General features: G+C 38.1%; 1 protein-coding gene across 2 annotated transcripts in view; it reads right to left on the bottom strand.

Moving 5' to 3' along the window:
- The window catches only part of LOC126369599 (uncharacterized), a 29,993-nt gene that overhangs the window by 10,758 nt on the left and 1,195 nt on the right, over positions 1 to 18,040 (bottom strand). For both annotated transcript variants that reach the window (XM_050014087.1, XM_050014086.1), the window contains exons 2-12: positions 5,074 to 5,256; positions 4,707 to 4,847; positions 4,434 to 4,466; positions 2,997 to 3,179; positions 2,507 to 2,650; positions 2,236 to 2,418; positions 1,743 to 1,874; positions 1,330 to 1,644; positions 829 to 1,143; positions 439 to 753; positions 87 to 275 (exon numbers count right to left, since the gene is read on the bottom strand). In XM_050014087.1, coding sequence (XP_049870044.1) covers positions 87 to 275; positions 439 to 753; positions 829 to 1,143; positions 1,330 to 1,644; positions 1,743 to 1,874; positions 2,236 to 2,418; positions 2,507 to 2,650; positions 2,997 to 3,179; positions 4,434 to 4,466; positions 4,707 to 4,847; positions 5,074 to 5,256 — 2,133 coding nt within the window. The remainder of the gene's footprint in view (positions 1 to 86; positions 276 to 438; positions 754 to 828; positions 1,144 to 1,329; positions 1,645 to 1,742; positions 1,875 to 2,235; positions 2,419 to 2,506; positions 2,651 to 2,996; positions 3,180 to 4,433; positions 4,467 to 4,706; positions 4,848 to 5,073; positions 5,257 to 18,040) is intronic.

The following is an 18,040-nucleotide window of genomic DNA, read 5'->3' on the forward strand; positions in this document are numbered from 1 at the left end:
TTTTTTTTAAAGGTAGTTTCTAATTTTGAATTTTCTTTGTAATTTTGTATCCTCGTGAAATAATTTACTAAGAAAAGATTGCTTACCTTTGTAGATAAGTGGGTCTTTGTTTCTGAAGAATACCAGTGTGGGGAAGGTCTTGATTCCATACTTCTTGGCAAGCGACATGTCTTCAGTAGTTACGAAAATGATGCCAGTCTCGTCGAGTTCGTCATCGATGTTCTCCAACTCATCCAAGATGTTGTCACACTCTTCACCCTCTTCACACTTGCCACCTAAAAAAAGATTAGTAATGATTTCTGTCTACCGCGGAAAGAAAATGATGTCAAGTATTGAAAAATATTTTTTTTACATTTGATACATACACTTTGTTGATAAAAAAATCAAAATCAAATAAATACGATAAGTTAAACTTAATTTCATATCGCGAATACTTACTGAAGTATACGACGACGTACTCGTGTTCCTCAATCAGATCAGTAAGGATCTCATCAGTGACCTCCTCAATAGTTGCGCTATTTTTCTGTTCGATGAGCCACTCCAGTACTTCGTCTTCATTCATAAGGTCACCTTCGTATATCGCCGGGATGTTCTCCTCAAAGTACACGAGGGTTGGCAGATGGTCGATACCAAACTCTTTAGCTTCAGCTTCATTGTCCATCCTGACTATCACGATACCTTCCTTTTCTAGCTCATCGTCGATATTTTCTAGCTCGTTGAGAATTCTTATATCTTGTTTATCATCCTTGTCGTCTGTAACCGATCATTATGGTGTTGTTACAAAGTAATTTAAGGTATAGTTTGGTCGATTGAAGCAAAATTACTTACAGAAAATAACAGCCAAGTATTGAGTAGTCTCAATAAGTTTGTCCATCATCTCATCAGTAACTTCTGGGATTTCACTGTGACGCTTTTGATGTAGCAACCAGCCTAAGAGCTCGTCTTCTTTCAATAAGTCACCCTCATATACATGAGGAATTCCTCTCTCGAAGAACACCATGGTCGGGATGGTCTCAATACCGTACTCCTTGGCCTCTTTGTCGTCGTCAATTTTCACAAATGCAATGTCATTCTGATCGCATTCGTCATCGATGTTCTCCAACTCAGCCAAAACCTTTTGACTTTTCTTTTGATCCCTGTCGTCTGAAATGAATTCGAAGAACTGTATTTCATTTATATGTCAGTTCTTGACAAAATAGTTTTAGCTAAAATTATGAACTTAAATTTATCTTCGATGAATTTCAGTGCGGTGAGGTAATTTAGAAACTTGGCATTGTTTCAAATGTTCCAACTAATGTTAAGGTTACTAGGAAGTGAAAAAATACTTACAGAACAGTACAGCGACGTATTGCATCTTGTCGATAATCAAATCGAGCATTTCATCAGTGATGTCTTCAATTTCATCATTTTCGCTCTGGTGGTGGAGCCATTTAAGTACTTTCTCCTCCTCTTCTAGATTTCCTTCGTAGTATGTTGGGATACCCTTTTCAAAGTATAACAAGGTGGGCACTTTTTCGATGCCGTATTCTTTTGCTTCTTCATCATTGTCAATCTTAACAAACGCAATGCCAAGTTGATCACATTCATCATCGATGTTTTCCAATTCGTTTAATACCTTTTGCGATTTGCGGTCGTTATTGTCATCTGCAAAATAGAGTTCAGCGTTATGTCTCATGACTTAACTGTTTTTTTTTTTTTAAATTTGAAACGTTGAAAGTGAAAAGTTGAAACAAAATACTCACAGAACAGCACCGCGACAGTCTTTCCATCCTTGATCAAACGGTCAAGCATCTCATCGGTGACGTCTTCGATCTCATCCTTCTCCAACTGGTTTACGAGCCACTCCAGGATCTCCTCCTCGTTTTCCAGGTCACCTAAAAATAAAGTAATAAATATTCGAAAATCTATTTTTCTGATCGATTGGACAAATCCAGACTGGATTGGACTGTACCTGAAATTAATAATAATGATTCCAGTAGGGAAATACTACAAACAGTAGTCCAGAGCTCATTACTATATGATCATAACAATCTAGTTCGACATATCCATTTCCAAAAGGTAAAAATGTACACACTAAAAGTAATTCTAAAAGAGTTTCCGGGAAACCAGTCACTTAACATTCAAGGTCTAATTTATTTTAACAGCAAAAGATTCTTTGTAGGCGACTACAAAGTCAGCAATAAAATTTGGATCCAAACAAACTATCATCAAAAGCAAGGTTGTTTAAAAAGTTACCGTCGTAAACATTGGGGATCTGCTTCTCGAAGTAGACAATGGCGGGGATGTTGTCGATGCCAAAAGCTGCAGCGGCCTTATGATCGTCAATCTTAACGAACTGGATGCCGTGACGATCGCAGTCATCGTCGATCTTCTCAAGCTCGGCCAGGACAGTCATTGATTCGTCATCGCCGTGGTCGTCTGGAAGTATCGTTGCATAAAGTCATTAAAAGTCTGGCTAATCTCAAGTTATGAGTAAGTTTTTTTAAATACTTGTTTTGATACTTACAGAATAGAACGACAAGGTTGTCAATGTTGCCAATGAGAGTGTTTAGGGTCTTGGCAGTGACATCTTCAATGACGTCTTCTTCGTCCCCGGTGGACTTGTTGGCGATCAGCCACTCCAGCACATCTTCCTCCCTGCTCAGCTCGTCTGGCAAAATATTATATTATATTAATGGTTCAGTTCTTAAACTGCTTGAATTTATAATACCAGCGCGCGCGATAAAACATACATTTTTAGGTTGGGTGACAGATACTCAGTGTCATTTTATTCTGTGATTCGTGATATCAACCTTATCATGTAAACCTATAGAACTTAGCTCGGACAGGAATCAATATTACATAGGTATCTATATATATCCACTCGCTATGTCTCGAATAATTTGATTCGTGAATGAACACTGGGCACACTTCCTACATTTACGTAACATATCCGCTGAATAGTTCTCCAATTTCGTAATTCAAACGTCAGAAACCGTAAGAAATGACTCACAAACCTTCATAGATAATAGGTATTTCGTGCCTGTAGTACACTAGTCTTGGCAACTCTCCAAGACTGTATTCTTCGGCGAGTTCCTCGTCGTGGATCTTGACGAAGCCGATGCCGAGCTGGTCAGCCTCGTCGTCGATGTTCTCCAGCTCCTGAAGTGCTTTAGCACACTTCTTGCACTCGGGCTTATCTGCAACACGGGAAGTCAGCCCATCAAACAATTGGCACTCGCTTGCCCACCAGAGTTCAATGTACTGGAGTCATGCTTCTTCAAAGTCTGAAGCAGTGCAGTTAAGCGTGTTGAGTGAGCTGCTCTGTGTGTTAAGAGGTAAGTGTATGTGCAGGGTTGAAGCTTCTGTCGTGCAGTATTGCTGGTGTATTGGCACATTGAAACTACGTACTGTGCAACATAAATATAAAGCTACAATTGGATCTATGGTCTGTTTTACATAGGATTTGTAGATAATTCACAACATTTATACGCGAGCTCTACGATATTGTTACCACATTCTCTTCTACCAACCATTTATTGACACAAGATATCATTAAAAATACTTCGCACATTTGGTCTAGACCTTGATATAATTAAAGGACAGTTTAAACTACGGTTGTGAGCATGCTTTCAAAGACATGAAGTTTCCATGAGCTATTTAGGTCAAGGTCACCTATATATTTCTGTTTTGTAAAATAAAAGATGTCGTGTCAGTAATCGTAAAAAAAGTCTCGTTTTGATGATGGATATCAATGGGCTTTTAATAGACTTTTTTGCTGTCGTTAGTCGAGAGAATGTACGGTTGACGTGGTAGTCGTGACAGGTCGGGCCGTCAATCCCGGCCTGCTGGCGAGACGCAAATAGCTCGGCCGAAATAGCTCGCCTCACGGCCCGATAATGCAAACGCGTTTTTGATACTAGCTTTCCTTAGACTAGACAGACGGATAAACAGTCTGCGTTGGATTCCGACAAACATACCGTGTCATAAACGTAAATTTCAATCACAGGTAAAATGTTTAGACTAGTCTGACTTATACGCTTATACTACTGATTCGAATAGATATGCATACAAGAATTCCAAATTGCCAAACGCTCACAAACATTTTACACGAAAATCACAAAAGATGATTTATCTGCAAATTTATTGATTGATTTTAATTAGCATAGTGAGTCACGCTTAGCAACTTCGATGCGTTGCGCCCGCGCCAAATGTTTAATTAGCAGTATTCATCATCGAATGTTCATTTAAATAATTGAAGCTCATTTCTCATCATTCAATTGCCAATCATTTAAAACAATATTCTCCATAGCTAATCGTCAAATTCGCGATAAGCTAAAAAAAGCACGTCTGAAACATAAAAGTTACACAAATATACACTAATCTACTAAGCGAGAAGAGTTACAGCCACATTACATATAGGACTCATGCCGCCAGCCGGTGGTCTTACTTACTGTTCGACGGGCCGCAACTTTTGTGATCAGGACCTACGTCAAAAACACAGTCAAACACACGGCACAATGTACAGACGACAGCTCTTATAAACCTTCTATACAAGAAAGAGTAAGTATAAAGGCGAAGATAACTCTATTACTCACAGAATCTACAAGAATATACAGTTGGCCGAGAGTGGCCAGTAATTTTGTTAGTTGAGAAGAATGTTTGAATTTACCACGATAGCTGCTAAACCGACGTTGAACAAACGGAGGTGACCACACCATACTTACAGAAGAGCACGGCTACGTAGTCTGTGTCCTCTATGATCTTAGAGAGGATCTTCTGGTTGACTTCTTCTATCCGGTCAGGGAGGTCCATTGCTTCTAAACTCGTCAAGAAATCCAGGACGCTTTCTTCGTCCATAAGATCTCCTAGAAATGTGAAAATGTTGTAGTTAGCACTAAAATAGTTGAAACATTTAGGAATGTTATTTACTACCCTAAGATCTCCTAGTTAGAAATTATTGTGGTTTGTAATAAAATAGTTGAAACTTTCAGCCCTTGGTGGGGAGCAGAGAGTGCCTTTCTATACATAGTATTATTATTTACTTTATATTATGGTCCTTTTTTGAATATGACGACGTAGATAGGTACATACCTTCGTAAATGATCGGTTCCTTCTCACGGAAGTACGTGAGGGCGGGGAATTTCGTGATGCCATACTGCTTGGCGAGCCGCTTGTCGTTGATCTTGACGAAGTCCACGCCGAACGTGTCGGTGTCGTCGTCGATCTTCTCCAGTTCTTCCAGCACCTTGTCGCATGTCACGCAGCTCCGCGCATCTGTCAAATATAGATAGATAAAATGTATTTCTGTGTCATAGCTACAACCTCTGTCAAAAGTGTCCGCGGCGCATCTTGTCACAAGCGACGGCGTTTAATGAAAAACCGATATTGAACTTTATTTAAACAGTCATAACATCTTAATTTGAATAACCACCCACCCCACCCTTTTGGTTAGGACATTGCAGGACAACCACCTGATTTTCCGAAAGTAAGATGATCCTTGCTTCGAAAGGGTCGTTAAGCCGTTGGTCCCGGTTACTATTTACTGATTTCAGTGAGTAATCGTTACATGAGTCATGTCAGGGGCCATGGCGGCTCAATCATAATCCTGACACCAGGGTTGATGAGGCTGGTTCCACTTTACAACCCACACGATAAGAAGAAAACCACGATTCGGACGGTTTTTTTAATTCCTTGGCGAATGTGAGTACTTGTTTATATTATGTCAGTGGTCTACAGCTAGCGATTCAGGTTATATCGGAACCTTAATACCCGCATCTTACCCCTGAAGGATAGATGTCTGATTAGACCTAGTGTCTATGTCTCGTCTGTTTCAAACGATTTATGACATCATTGTCACGAACTGATGCATTATTTTCTACCTACTATCTGCCTAATAAAGCTTGTCATGGATGGATACCAGACAGTTCAGCAGGTGGTAAAGTATATTTATGTCACCCTAAATATTTTCCTAGCAGAAGTCGTGACTTCAACTGACAGTATATCACAAATACAAATTATTTTGGACTGTGTAATAGCCAGTGCAGACGGTAGACCGTGCATTGTAAAACACAACAAACCTTGAAACAGTGTATGCAACATCATTTGACTAGCATTTCCGTCCGTCCCATCCCGTTCTTCCGCGGTCCACTTACCTAACCTGCCTTTTTACGAGTGGATATACAGCATACCTTCCCGCCGCGGGGGCAGCGAGAAGCTTATGTCAAGCTCGCACCGACTAAAACCCCTCGGTATTCGCCGTCTGACCTTTCAATCCGAAGTATATTTTTTTTGACATGACTTGTTGTAGGGGGGGGATAGGCTAAATAAGATAACATAAGAGTTATTGGAGATTTGCCGTGATATTTATTACCTATCTATTTCGGCTTACAAATGTTGAGCGCTGTGGGCTCTCACCCGGTACAACATTTAAGACAGCAGGCCTGAGGGTGCCTAGTTGAGCGAGAACCTAGGCTCAGGGCGTCGTCTGAGAGGATAATATTTGAAAGAATTCGGGTAATAATAAGGATTGGTATCGGGGTTCAAGTGTGTGTTGTCGCGAACTGATTGGCTGCCTTCATACGTGTCTCCAAAAACATATTGTCGTGATGAATCTCACGATCTTGTTCTTCATCGTGAAGCATTTCAGCTTTCAAAGGCTATCAGGCTTGGCAACAACAATGGTATAGAAATAAAGTGAGAAACATACCACAATGTTAATTCTACTGTAAGAGCCAAAAAAAAGCACAGAATGGAACAAAAACACCAGAAACATACGCAATGAGATGAACGGAGTTCAAAAGAATACGACTCCTGGCACAATATTGTCTTAAAGACATTATTAGAAAGGTCAAACTTTGACTTTGAAGACCATAATTTTAAAACGACTGCAGGTTTAAAACACAATAAAGAACACAAAAAAGTGAGAAATTAAATTTAAGTACGTCTCATCTTTGTTATAGCGTTACCCCGTTTTCACGGGATCCGCTTACATCACTTGAAGATTTTTCAGACCCAGTTTTTTTACAAAAGCCACCTCAAATGTGGCCTTTTATCATAACAGGTTCGGTTCACTGTGTAAAAAGTAGAGTAATGTTTACGATCGTATTGAATAGTTCTTAACCCACTGCTGCTTGTTTTTATTACATTCCCATGCTTGGGGAAACTGATCCTTCGTTATGCCACCCCTTCGCTTCGTTAGATCGAAAAATTCTCATGAATAGGAGGAGGACTCTGTGGTTTGCCTAATAATAGCAATGCTCAATCAGAATCTTTCGAAGATAATTTTCTCTTTGTGACTTTTAATTTTATCTTTCCACCTACATTAGAACGTTAATACAATAGCTTCCCAAATGTAACAAACACCCAACACACGTGGCTAATAGGCTAGTTTCCAACTAGTCAATTCAGTTCCTTTTTACTGAACGTCAAAGCACGAAATGACTATGGAAGTATGAAAAAGCAACCTGTGACGAGTGTGAAAAAAAAATGAAAAAAATCATAGAAAAATGTGACAAAATGTTGCACTTATATATCATTTTAAGTTAAAAAGAAAAAGTTTTTGCCACCTTTAGATCTGTCTTTATTTAGTAACCAGCCGGGTCCGCATGACAACCGCGCCGCGCGCGGCGCGAATTATATTCAGCGCTTCGACCAATAAACGATACGAATGCTATCTACGTAGATGAACGTGAAACGGCTATTGGTCGAAGGCCTCGATAAAATTGAGCCTAGAGAATTTCATAATTTATCTTTGACCTAAGAAACTAGAGTTTTATAGACATAAAGAAAATATAAATAAGTACATAAAACTGAAAGCTTGCCGGAAAAACAAACAAGGAGCTGAAAAGTTAACGATAACGGACGTTGCAATGTTTCACAAATAAACTCGGTTTATGTAAATATTTCAACCATCGACGTTTTATTTACGAGTATTTACGACGGGTCCCGCGCTATTTGAATAATTTTACGCAAAGACGTAGTATACAATGTACACAATGATGTTTACAATAATTAAACACTTGTTTTAAGCTGGGGGGGGGGGGGTAAAAAAAAATTCAAAAATATTTATTTTTAGAAATTGGCTTACAAAGTTAGCGCTTTTTGAACGTCAAACAAAATTAAATTACTTACATATTATGTAACTAGCTGTAAAACTACTACCACATCGGAATCTGTAACGCTGAGGGAAAGACGTGGCCAGAAAACCTCCCAGCACAGGGCCCTAGTCCTACTGTTTCATGTTTTCCTTTCTTTTCTTTTTTTTTAATCCAGTTTGTATTACATAATTTATAGACTTAAATACAATGGTATTCCAATTACAGTCGGTGGAAGGAAAGTGAAAAATAAAGAGTTTATGTGACTTTATCACAGAAACAGTGTTTTATGAGCTCCCTGACAGAAGCAGGCCTGTCCACATACGCAGCACCCGATCACGAGTTGACGCGAGTTGACTGTTTTGTTGGGTGTTTAAAAAGGCCACATCGAAGCAATTCATCTAAAAAGCAATATTGCTATTTGACATTTGTTTGCATTGCGCACTTACTTTTATATGCGCAAATGTCAAATGTGGCCTTTTTAAACCCCTGTTCATCATACGTAAAGTGCAATTTTACATAGCATAACTCCTGTATCCCCTAAGGGGTAGGTAAAGGTGTATATAAGTAGTCTACCCTCTCCTCGCCAGCTATATTTAAGTCCCTTGTAATAGGGGGCGAGCCCATTGCCATCAACCTGGCACAAATCCTGGAAACCACATGATATCAATTATCTATGGTAAACATGAATTCAAACTCGTGGGTCAGAGCCCGAGCCGGGATTCGAACCATGGACGCTACGATGTAAGTCACGTGTTTTCTGAACTGGACTATCACGGATTAGTTATAGGATTAACGGATCCGGAGGTCCCGGTTTCGAATCCCTGTGAGGACATATCATAAAAATCACTATGTGGTCCCTAGTTTGGTTAGGTTAGGCTGATTACCCGATTGTCCGAAAGTAAGATGATCCGTGCTTCGGAGGCACGCTAAGCAGTCGGTAAATTGGTATGTAGTCGTTACAGGAGCCATGTCTGTGGCGGCTTTCCTTCCGAGAAACTGTGAAAGGCATACTTACAATACAAGGAATAAAAATAAAATTGTTGTTCAAAATTCTAGATTAAGTAAATTAAATTCATCTTTTTGGGGTTATGTATACGTTTTTACAATAAAATACCAGATAATATTTTAAATTTGTCAGAGAATAAATTTAAAGCTCACGTGAAGCTTACTTTATGTAAAAAAGCTTATTATAAGATTAATGATTACCTAAATGATAAACATGTCTGGTATTAAATGTGTTCCTCTAGTTATTAAATAACTTGTAATGTACCCTCATTGATTTAAAAGATGTGTTGCTATTGCAGTTTCTTGTCATTTCTTCTCCTCAGCCATAACACCTTGCGAAATGACGTAAATTCAAAATGTTACATTGACCTTCAACAAGTTTATCCATGATAATTACGTTGAATAAATGATTCTGATTCTGATTCTCAATAGTAGCCCTTTCGGATGAAAACACTAAAGTAGTATTAGCTAGGTGGTGACTCCTCCGAATAACAGCACCACTTCATAGATGACTCGACGCCTACTATTTGTAAAGAGTGGCGTTTCATCCACGGATGAAATACATCTGCGGATGAGCTATCACCCAAGTCGCCCTGACACCGGGGTTGATGAGGTTGGTCATTGTACTCACAACCCACACGAGAGGGATATCGATTTTAATATATAGGATTATCAATTTTAATACTAATAAACAAAAAAGACTAATTCAGTACAATTATTGATTATATTTCAATAAGATAACAATTTACAACCGTCTCAATGCGCGGTAAGAATTAGATCTGTCAAAGTGCGTAATTTTTTTTTTTTTTTTTTGTTTTGGTTTTCCCCGAAGGGTAAGGCAAAGGGAACTATGCCCATACAGCCATGTCTGACGTATTTTTTTTCATGATGATTAATGAAATGATGAAAGGTGATGATGATGAAACCTAAGCCCCCACCCTCGGAGTAGACTCCTACTCCGAACCCCAAACGAATTAACTCAAAAGTCCGCATAAACTTTTGAGTTATGAAGCGGCTTCCCAGCACGAAGCGAAAATAGGCAGATACACTTTGTTCATTGAATACTCCAATATAATAACACTCGCGAATGTCTTCCGACTAACTTAATGCGATCATTAACCACAAAACACCACTTCGTATTAATTATTTAGATTACTCAATGAAGAAAGCAACTGTCCCGTTCCCGTTTCCCGCCGAAAAGCCCAAAGTGCGTAAGCTACATTTTTTGTTTTGGTTTTCCGCGAAGGGCAAGGCAAAGGGAAGTATGCCCATACAGCTATGTCTTATGTATTTTTTTCTTAATGATAATTAATGAAATGATGAAAGGAGATGACAATGAATGATTAAACCTAAGCCCCCCGGAGCAGACTCCGAACCCCAAACGAATTAACTCAAAAGTCCGCATAAACTTTCGAGTTAATAAAGCGGCTTGTTGGCACCAAGCGAACATAGGTAGGTACACTTTGTTTATTGAATATTCCGATATAATAACACTATCGCGAATGTTTTCCGACTAACTTAATGCGATAATTAACCACAAAACACCACTTCGTATTAATTATTTAGATTATTCAACGAAGAAAGCAACCGTCCCGTTCCCGCCAAAAAGTCTCTACGTAAGCTAGTCTTGTGACGTTTATGGCCATATTGATGTATCAGTCGATATTAGGTCGATCAATTCTTTACTATGTAACAGTACCTATATAGAGTTATCTCAATAAACGAATATACTAACGTCTTAATATTGAAATGCACATAAACCCACTTCCGCAATTTCAACTGGGTACTCCAGTTCGGCGAGGTCGCATAAACACTTGTAGAAATTTTATTGTACCTATCTAAATAGATATAATTACATAAACTCACGCCTATTTCCCACCGGGGTAAGCAGAGACTATGGAATTCCATTTGCTCCATTTCATTCCATTTTATTTCCATTTTAAATATACTATAAATTAGAAGTATATAAATAATCTTTAAAAGGCTGTATTTTTTAACCATAAATGATCGAAATGTTTATCTGCGCCACTCAAGGTGTTTCTGATTTTAAATGATATAAAAAACTACACTTACAAAAGAAATAATCATCAAAATCGGTCCCCGGCAAGTTAGAAGTGAAACCCTTCAGTGACTCCACTAAGGTTTTCGAGTTCGTGAGACTTCTTGGTTTAATATTTCATGGAGTTGGAGGAGTTAAATCATTTCGCGAATGAAATGAAGTAATACAAGCAGTATCCCCGACATCCATCTTTTAAGGTTCATTATTATGATCTAATAAGGAGATTATATTACCAGTCTGGCACTTAAAATAGGCAACTTGAGTCTGTTTGAGTCAACCTGTAGTTAGACAACAAGACAATATCACAAGCCTGGCTGATAGGTTGCATCATGGGTGGCCACTGCAATTTTACTTAATTCTCTACGGAGCTAGGCTGTCTGCGACCTGGTAACCCCCAGCCCCTGAAATAGAATCTGGATCTGCTCCTGATATTCCGGACTAATATTGAATCATTAGTATTATTGTTCAAAACAAACTGAAGAAAATCAATTGTAGGAGATGAACAACGTAAAAACAAAAACAAAGTTAAATAGGTAACGTTTACATAATTATTGATAAATTTGGTTTTGCAAATTACGTATTGCTCAGCCAGCAATATCAATAAACTAAAGAGTTTCATGTTACTCAAAAATGTTATTTAAAAGCAGTTCAAAAATACCATTCTCAAAATCTTTCCCAACTCTTACATTCCCACTAGCGAAAAACAAAAAGTATGGGAGCGAAGAGTTTATATCTTTCTAGAAATAAAACAGTAAATAAACACGTGTCCTATTTCTGTACCTTAAGAATGATCAGACATCTCAATGTTCAACAAATCTAACTGCCCTGATCTACAAAGATTATCTACGTTACCTACACCATACATGTAGGTACATTAATTCCACCAACAAGTCCACTCAAATTCAAATTTCAAAAATATCTTTACAAACACTTTGTCTTCGTCGCGTCTCATCCGCTTAAAACCACTGCACTATTCTTATAAGAGAGGACTGGAGTTAGGTACCAGTTTTTAGAAGACAACATGGAACCGCTCTTGCCATAGTTAAGTAAGTAGTTAATTAATGCCATATACGGCAAATCTACAATAAGACATGTTAAAAAAAATGACATGGGTTTTCTAAGATAATGACCCCTCTCGGTCTTTAATCATAAATGACCGTAAGCCGCTAAGTAATAAAGCTGCGTTTCCATTGACGCGGAGCTGTGCGAAGATAACCTATAATACTTACACATCTATAAGTAGGTAAGTATCATCATCATCATCATATTCCTTAAGGCCGAGTCAAAATAAGTTCGCTTTAATACTGAAGCTCTACGAAATAAAGAAAACCAAAGGATGATTTAGTTTGGAATGCCTTAACTTGGATAAAGGAAATGTGCTTCGGAAGGAAGTCGGAGGCACGTAAATCGGTTGTCCCTAATTGTTTTTTTTTTCCTATAGGTTTCCTTTTTTCCTATTAGTAATTAGCAATAGATACTAGTGTTTTTATTTATTGTAGTCAGTATTGATTTACCACTACCGTAGATACAACGCTTGATACATAAATGCGGCGAAAACTTGGCGCATGTTTAGCTATACATTCGTACACAGCGATATGGAGGTATACATTCAATAAAATAGTGTCAAATTAAGGAAGTACGCATCGTCTTATTACGTATATTAGCGCGTGGTGCTTCGTAACGCGGTCGGGTTATACTGCGACTGATTGACCGGGAGTACTTGTTTTTGTGTATTTTAAACTAAAGTAATAATTTTGGGTGGATTTTACTGCGAAAATTACAATGTTTATACTTACTATGATATCATGCACTTATTAGAAATATGATGTTCCATCCTTCTTTTTTCGCTTAGAGCTTTTATTTTTGCAAGTTTTTACCACGCACTACTAACTAAAGTAAAGTACTGTCAACGTCGCTATATTAACAGTACCTAACTTTGCGTCCCACTTTTCTGATATTCAATCTACGGTAGTAGTAAATCTATGGTAAGTATTCAGCTGTTAATCTTCCTAAAAGTAAATAAATAATAGAAAGTACGCAATCATTACATGAGCTATTAAAGGGGCCTCTGGTTAATAAGCATAATAAGCACCCATCCCTGATACCAAGATTGATAAGTTTGGTAAATGTTTGTTTCCCGGTAGTGATTGCCTGCATGAAATTGCTCTAGAGCAATAAGACCGCCCAAATTGTACCTATTGTATTCATGTGTTATGTCTGATTGTTGAAATTTAGTTCTGTGCAATAAAGTATATTTGGTTTGATTTGATTGGTGATATCAATCATTCACATCACAATCCAATCCACACATCAGATGAAGAATAGAAGTACGAGTATCTAAATTACAAAATCGGTTTCAGAACGTCGAAATTTGGTACACACCATTCGATTAGACTTACCTTTTTGAAACTAGCTTCACCTCTCTACTGCTTCAACGCATTCCTTAAAATCATTTTATCACCTACCGTTATGTACCTAACTTGTTTGTAAATACATTCCGAGTCACCTTTATCGCAGCTGAGAAGCCGTTGGGCATATTCCAGACAACTTGACATTGACAATAGTCTTGTATTATTACAACTCTACAATTCATTTTGATTCATGGTCAACCAAAATACATTTTACTACCATTGGTCGTCAGTCACGCGCATTCAAGAAATAAATGCATTATAGAGCATAATATACCTAATACCCAGTGGCGGCCCTAGCAAAATATTTAGGTGATGGCACCTAATAATGGCACCGCTCAGCTCCTTAAAATCCAAAAAAAATCTATTAGTTGACGGCCACCGAAATTGACCTATTTAAATCTTTTAAAAATGTTGTTTACGGCCACCCGGTATGAGTTTTATGTGGCCGCAATCTAACCCGATGAAGTTAGCTTGCGGCCAGGGTGAATCAGTCTTGGTTGATTTTGGCGCCCCCATATTTCGACGCCCGGTGCGGTGTCACACCTCGCACCGCGCGCCCTAGGGCCGCCATTGCTAATGCCATTGATGTTACTATCTTACTATAGCCTCATACGATACCCAAAATGATGTCGCGACATTGGCAAATCCCTTGAGCCGCGTAGGCTACGGTCGGGGGTAACTCGCACATATGAAAACTGGTAGGTATGTGTACCAGTTGACACATTCGCTGGAGTTATGTGGTCGACTCGCACGAATAGCTCGATGGAAGTTACCAAAAGGACGTTAAATTCGTATATAAGATAAGGTAGATAGACATAGAGTAGAGTAAAGCATTCTTTACAAGAAATTAGAATTCTGTCCAAATCAGAATTTTCCGATGTTTTCTCTTCGTATGTTTCAGTGTTAACCTACTTTATAAAGATAGGAAGGATCACGGAATCTTTCTTCTGTTCCGTGAAAAGGATAGACAAAGTGTATCACGAACTGCAGGGATAATAGTTGGTACCGTCAGATAAAGTAATGTAGAAGTCCTCTAATGGGCCGCGAAGAACGTGGCAGACGGAAGACAAACATATCTACCGAGGTTTTTCTTGCAGCTACTTTTCCCCGGCTATACAGGTTGTGAGAAGCTGCAGTACTTTTAGGCGGATGAGACGTTCGTTATGTAAAAATTGACGATTCAAAGTGTAACTATTACTTACTGAATAAAGGTATTTTTGAATTTGAATAACACCTGGAAAACCTAGAAAGCGAATGTCGAATTATGTAGCAAGAGTGGATAAGAGTAAATATTTACACGATGCTTTCAGTTTTGAAATGTCTGCAAAAATTAGACTTTCTAAAATTACCTACTATTCTGCAACGAGTTCACACGGCGCGAAAACTGAAATAAGCGAAGAGATTGTTTTAATTCATCCGAAATGCTTAACATTTCTTAATACAATAACGTTTTAAAATATCAGAGAATTGCGCCAACGACGGCCTACTTTACATATTTTAGTTATTTTCAGTGCTCTGTTGATATCTCATTCGTTAAGGAGGAAAGGACGAGGCGATAAAAATAAACAAACATGCTTAGCACTCGTCTTTGATTCATAAAACTAAAATACAGTTTATGAAGTGTTTTCGGGTTATTTTCAGCATCGTCGACCAACAGACTTTCCCGACAGATGACTCAATATGCTGAAAGTTTTAAATAAACAGCAACGTTGAACATTATGATTGTACTGATGATAACGGGACAAATTGTGTCAATGCTGGCGTTTACGATCTTTGAGTTGTTAATTATAGCTGCAAGTGTTTTCAGTGCTTCTATTTTCTTAATGCCCCTCAGCAATCATCTCATTTGCGAATACATAGGCTAGTTTCCCACCAGTCTAATCAGTTACTTTTTAATAAACGTCAAAGCACGAAATTACAATGGAATTTGTCTGAAAAAGCACACTGTGACGTCATAGAAAAACGTATTGAAATGACGGACTTATTATTACGTTTTTTTACCCAATTATTTGGCTTATTAAAATTTAGCATTAATTGTTCATCAATTACTTATAAATCGTGTATCCGACTTTGTACTCAGAACATGAATTTAGTACTTATTTGAATTTCCGAATTTGAATTCAGTACTCCTACTTTATTGTTGTTTTGTTAATCAACAAAAACTAGGTAAATAGGTACTTATTTAACTTGTGAATCTGGTAATTGATGAACATTGATTTGTATTACATAACTACATAGATATTAAGACTGAAATTCTGAAAGAGTCGTTAATGTTTACGACAAAGTGGTTCATTTTATTGCAGATTTTACTGGTATATACGCAGGTACTGTTTTGTGTACTGCTGGCATATCATTGTCATTCCAGTACTAATTTGTAACCACGTAGTGGGAATTGTCAGTTTGCAAAATTAGAACTTCAGACTTTATGTTATTTTAGTAGCAGTTGTTGTTGCTAATTCGAACTTTAAATCCATTTGAAGAAATGTGACCAGAAGTAAGGCATAGAACACTATCAGTTGGAATCCAGAGGACCCGGGTTCAAATCCCGGTGGAGACATAATTATAACAAAAATCAGTTTGTGTGCTAGTTTAGTTACGACATTACAGGATGATCACCTGATTGTCCGAAAGTAAGCTGATCCGAGTTTCGTGAGGCACGTTAAGCCGTTGGTTCTGGGTACTACTTACTTATGTAAGTAAGAAGTCGTTACATGAGTCATGTCAGGGGCTTTTGGGCCAATAAAAACCCCGACGCCAGGGTTAATGGCGTTGGGAATCACGTCAGAACCCACATGATAGAAGAAGTTGGAATCAACTGATGAAAATCACTAAGATATAACTTCACCTTTTGAAAACTTACAGCGGCCCAATAACGATTGTTTATTTTTCTTGTTTCTCTGTGTATAATAAAGTACCTACCTACTCTAGCACAGAAAATTCCACATTTAATATTTCTGTGCGCGTAGTTCTACTTTATTTCTCGGTTCTGACGCAAACAGCAAGTAATAATGGACAGAAGTTTAGGTAGGCACGTTCCACAAGATACAGTGGCCAAAGGACAGAGTAAAATGCCATTAAAATTGGACTCTATACACAAAATAGATGAGTGTAGTTTTCGTTGGCGATGTTTGTAGTCTTTTTAAACATCATCATCATCTCCTCAGCGCGTCCCGTTTTCACGGGGTCCGCTTACATCATCTGAAGATTTGACATGTCTGGCTCTTTACAAAAGCAACAGCCTGTCTGACTTTTCAACCCATGAAGGGAAAACCTGCCCAATACAGGTTTGTTCACATACCTCCCGAAAGTCTGAAACGCATTTCTCGGGTATGGGTTTCCCTGACGATATTTCCTTCAACGCTGAACATGTGATCATCATGATCTAAACATGAAGTCGAAAATCATTGCGTTAGTGGGATTCCAACCAGCAACTTCATTGTGAGAGTGAGAGAGCGTTCTTCCACCAGGGCTACTACGGCTTATGGGTAGCCTTGTAAACGTCAAGACTGAATAATTCGAACAAATGATACAAAGTAGGTATTAAATTGAGTCATTTCACAAGATCGCGCTGGGTAGGTAAAGATAGTAATCCAGACCTAAATACCAGTCTTAATGTTACAAAAGAATAAGAATGTTACAAAAGAATAGCAGACGGAATCGGAACATCGAACATTCGATGAGAGGTTGATGAACAGAACAGGGCATGAAAAACAAATGAAGATAGGTCATCTGTAGTTAAATGCCATTTTTGCATCGATAGGAAAAATATGACTCGTAAAGAAACAGAGAAAATAGAATATGATTAAGGAGGAGTACATATTTAGTAGCGGGTTAACACAGGCGAAGGACAGATACCTAGGTACGTCTGGTGCCGGCAGTAGTAACAAAGAAGTAAAAAATACAGATTTTATGGATTCTTAAATGATTAAATTCTTAGAGAAAGAAACAATTTTCATTAATCTGGTAACTAGATTGATAACACACGTGAATTTGGATGTATTCCAAAAGAAACAGTTGTAGCAGAGAATTTTCGTAATTATGTATTTTCTGTAAAACATAGCAACTGGGCCTATTTATAACGAGACAAAACGTGGCACTGTCAAGCCGGATAGTGGTACGGAAAATTTGGATTGTAATAAACTGAATAAATCGTGTAAGTAAAATGACGACGGAAAACTAAAATGCTAGGTACTCTGTACTTAAGAATAATATAAGCTATAAGGAAACTGACGACAACCACACGTATAAGGAAACTAAAATAAATATCCAAATCATGAAAATTAAAACACTAACAGCTGCTCTACCCACATACCATATCCTGCATGTATTGCAAGCAAACATAGCGTCTACCCTTCGCAAGGTTCTCAAGGCGATTTAAAGAACATTTTGTGCGGGATTGATTCAAGTACTTCTATTTGTCAGTAATTTTTAAGATATTCCCTTAGATAAAGCCAACTATTTTCGACAAATATTGACAGCTGTTTACT

This window comes from Pectinophora gossypiella, chromosome 9 (assembly GCF_024362695.1).
Source record: "Pectinophora gossypiella chromosome 9, ilPecGoss1.1, whole genome shotgun sequence".
Classification (NCBI taxonomy): Eukaryota; Metazoa; Arthropoda; class Insecta; order Lepidoptera; family Gelechiidae; genus Pectinophora; species Pectinophora gossypiella.